This window comes from Egretta garzetta, unplaced genomic scaffold (assembly GCF_000687185.1).
Source record: "Egretta garzetta isolate BGI_Z169 unplaced genomic scaffold, ASM68718v1 scaffold161, whole genome shotgun sequence".
In the NCBI taxonomy this organism is placed as follows: domain Eukaryota; kingdom Metazoa; phylum Chordata; class Aves; order Pelecaniformes; family Ardeidae; genus Egretta; species Egretta garzetta.
The window spans coordinates 4,380,237-4,383,279 of record NW_009258754.1 but is presented as its reverse complement, the minus strand read 5'-3'; the positions used below and the strand labels follow the sequence as shown (position 1 = coordinate 4,383,279).

Sequence of the window (3,043 nt, the reverse complement as noted above, 5' to 3'; positions counted from 1 at the left end):
AGATGTCTTACATGAGTACTTGCAGGTACCACTCTCTTCAATGGGAGTAGCAGATACTACCTCAAAAATTTACATCTGATAGTGGATTTTGCCATCCAACTTTAGGTACTCAGATTGAGAATTTTGGCCCTAATGTTTGTTGTAACCTTAGATTTGGGTCCAATCCACCTGGCAGTGTCCCTTTAAGCTGGAGCTTCCCCATAACTGCATTCTGATTCTGAGATGTTTAGGATGCTTTTCACATACTACAGTTTCTGAAGGTCAGTGCATACACATTTTAAGACACAGTGATAAGACAGTGTATGGAACTACTTGGCAGTATTTAGCTGGTACAGTTTCTTGTGGAAACAACAGAATTCCAAAACACACCACACTGAATGCTTATGGGTTATTACAAGCAAAAATCCCAAGATACTGGGAATTAAAAAGCGGAGTTCAACAAAGGAACACTGATATCATTGGTTGATATGAACAAAGTTGTGCCAAGTCTTCCTTCTTCGCTTTTTCAAGTGGAGAAATAAACTGGGAAAGGAAGCAGAAGGGAAAAAAAAACAAACAAACCAAGTTATTACAGAGTTACTGTTGCGCTTTATCTCACAGAAACATGTGCTGTCAGAGGATGGCAAACACCTTTAGCACAGCTTTACTGAAAGAGGATGACACGTCTGGCACACAGTATGCCTTCCTGACCGGAATGGGGCTGCTCCTCCTGCTCTGAACAGGAGGAAACTGGAGTGGAAAGCAGGAGAGACTGCAGCTCGAAAGATAGAGGGGGCAAGGACTGATGGTGATATTAGCTGCCATCCTCAGCTCCAGCAACACCTGCAGTCCCATGTGTTGTAACACTTTCTTCAGCAGGGAGCCAGCCTGCTTTTCCAGGGCCCCACTACCAGGCTGGTAGGTGTCCTAGCTTGGGCCATTTCACCACCCATGTCAGCTTGCTGCTGCGAGGTACCATCCAATTTATCTGCATCTGTAGCCAGCCCTGCATGGAGGGTCTGCTCTTGTTCCCATTCAAATCAGTGACTGGAGAAGCCATGCAGGCCTTGTCTGTGGCAGCACTTGGGACACTTGATGTCAACAGGACATAAACATGTACTTGAGAGCTACTGTAAATAAATACGTCATTGAGTTCAATACACAGGGTCCTTCTTGAAGATGCAACCTTTAGGCACTATTACAGAAGGATCAAATAGACTAAAAAAAAATAATTTAAGATCCAGAGCTTAAATATATTTACATTTTGCCAATCTTGCGTTAGATCTCACTAAGGTAAGCCATGACCTGGGTTTGATGATGTGACACTCAAGTTTGTGATTAAATATCCTAAACCCAACCTAAGCCATGTCAAACCTGCTATTTCTGTTTCTAAACTTACCAGGAGAGGCATTCACATCTAAAGCCAGAAGGGAAACAATGTTATTACCTATCTATAATTTCAGGCTTAACTTCTAAGGAGAAATTATGAGCTACCTTGTCTGCTTTTTACTTTCTTTTTAAGATACACATAATACTCAGTGATGCATATATACACAGCACATCTATCTTCCCAGGTTGCTGCTCTAGACTGCAGAACAAAGGCTTGTCTTTCCCTTGAAGCCAGTTGCCTTGAGTACCCAGTTAATATAGTTAATTAATATCTAGCTATTTCCCATTCTTGCCATATCAGTGTTACGAAACCCTAGAATTATTCTGGGTCACTCTGGTCCCAGCATTCATAAGCGTAATAAACTGCCACATGTATCTCAATCCATTTAGTCATGTTTACAGGTGATTCTGTAAGCCTTCTTTACAGAAGCAACAGAGAAAAATCGAAACACGCTGAATGCAAGACATGTAATTCGAGAGCTGGGAATTAATTCACATCCACAATCTAGCCTCCTGGTGAATCTCTTCTGGGTTACGAGCTGGATTGTCTAACTCAAGAAATCTCCCTGTTAGGAGTTAATGCCATATTACAGTTATGTCACATAACGGTTGTTGCTAACACAGAGGTTACATAAATAAAATGTGCGGTTCCTGTCATTACAAGAACCCTGGCTCCCAACCAGCACGACTGCTATTATTCATTCATATGCTATCTTTCCAATAACAAATGTGTGGAATGAGACAAGAAATCAGTAAGACTTTGGGCCATCTTTTAACAATATTTAGATATTCAAGATGCAAAGGGATTTTCAGAAGCACCAACATCTCAAAACCCAGTTGATTTGGTGGGAACTAGGCACCTACATGCTTTTAAAAAATTCATCAGATGCCCGTTTGCCTGTGGGCCTTCACCCTCTTGTTATAGGCATGAGGTAATTCAAGCATTACTGTTCTCACCAGGACTGTGGCACTTGTAATGAAAGGAAGATATCTGAAACTGCATAAAAATTTATATAAACATGAAAAGGGAGAGTCTTTAATCCTAGGGAAAGTTATGTAACATGCTAATGTAAAATACATTAAATGTCAACAAATTCTACCTATATAAGCGTCCAGAGAGTTTGCAGTAATTCTCACTATAACAGCATGACACTAGAAGGGGAGTTTCACAAATTAGTCAGTTTAAATATTGTATATCCATTTTTCGTTAATATATCAGCACTTAAGTCACAGAGCTATCAAGATCATAAACAAAAGAGAAAATTAATTACTCACTTATAATTATAATGAGAATGACTGCGCATACTACACCAAGGATGATCATCATCTGTAAAAAGAAAGTTATGAGAAAAAAAAAAAGATAAAAGTCAGTTTTTCACATGAAAGACATTAATCCCTCAGCTTTTTGCTTTTACTTAGTGGCTCATTCCTTACACTTTTAATTCTTGCATAGACTCACTGCAACAGAATTGTTAAGGCCCCAAATTTAGTGTCAATTTTAGGAACAGCTGACCACCAGCAATGGGCATAGCCTCTTGTCAAAGCTAGCAAGTTCTTGCCCATCTGCTAAGATGCAGTGAGCAATCTCATCCATTACCAGCAGTAACGAAAAAGTAAAGTTCTGAAGTAAAACAACTGTGATTTAAGTGGTTGGATTCACATGTGGCCATGTACC

The 3,043-nt window shown here is 39.9% G+C and overlaps 1 protein-coding gene across 1 annotated transcript in view; it reads right to left on the bottom strand.

Annotated features, from left to right (window-relative positions):
• Positions 1–435: 435 nt before the first annotated feature.
• LOC104135450 (vesicle-associated membrane protein 2) overlaps positions 436–3,043 on the bottom strand; it is a 10,158-nt gene continuing 7,550 nt past the window's right edge. The window contains exons 4-5 of the mRNA XM_009649103.2: positions 2,644–2,695; positions 436–522 (exon numbers count right to left, since the gene is read on the bottom strand). Of these exons, the coding sequence (XP_009647398.1) occupies positions 506–522; positions 2,644–2,695 (69 nt within the window). The 3' untranslated portion in view covers positions 436–505. The remainder of the gene's footprint in view (positions 523–2,643; positions 2,696–3,043) is intronic.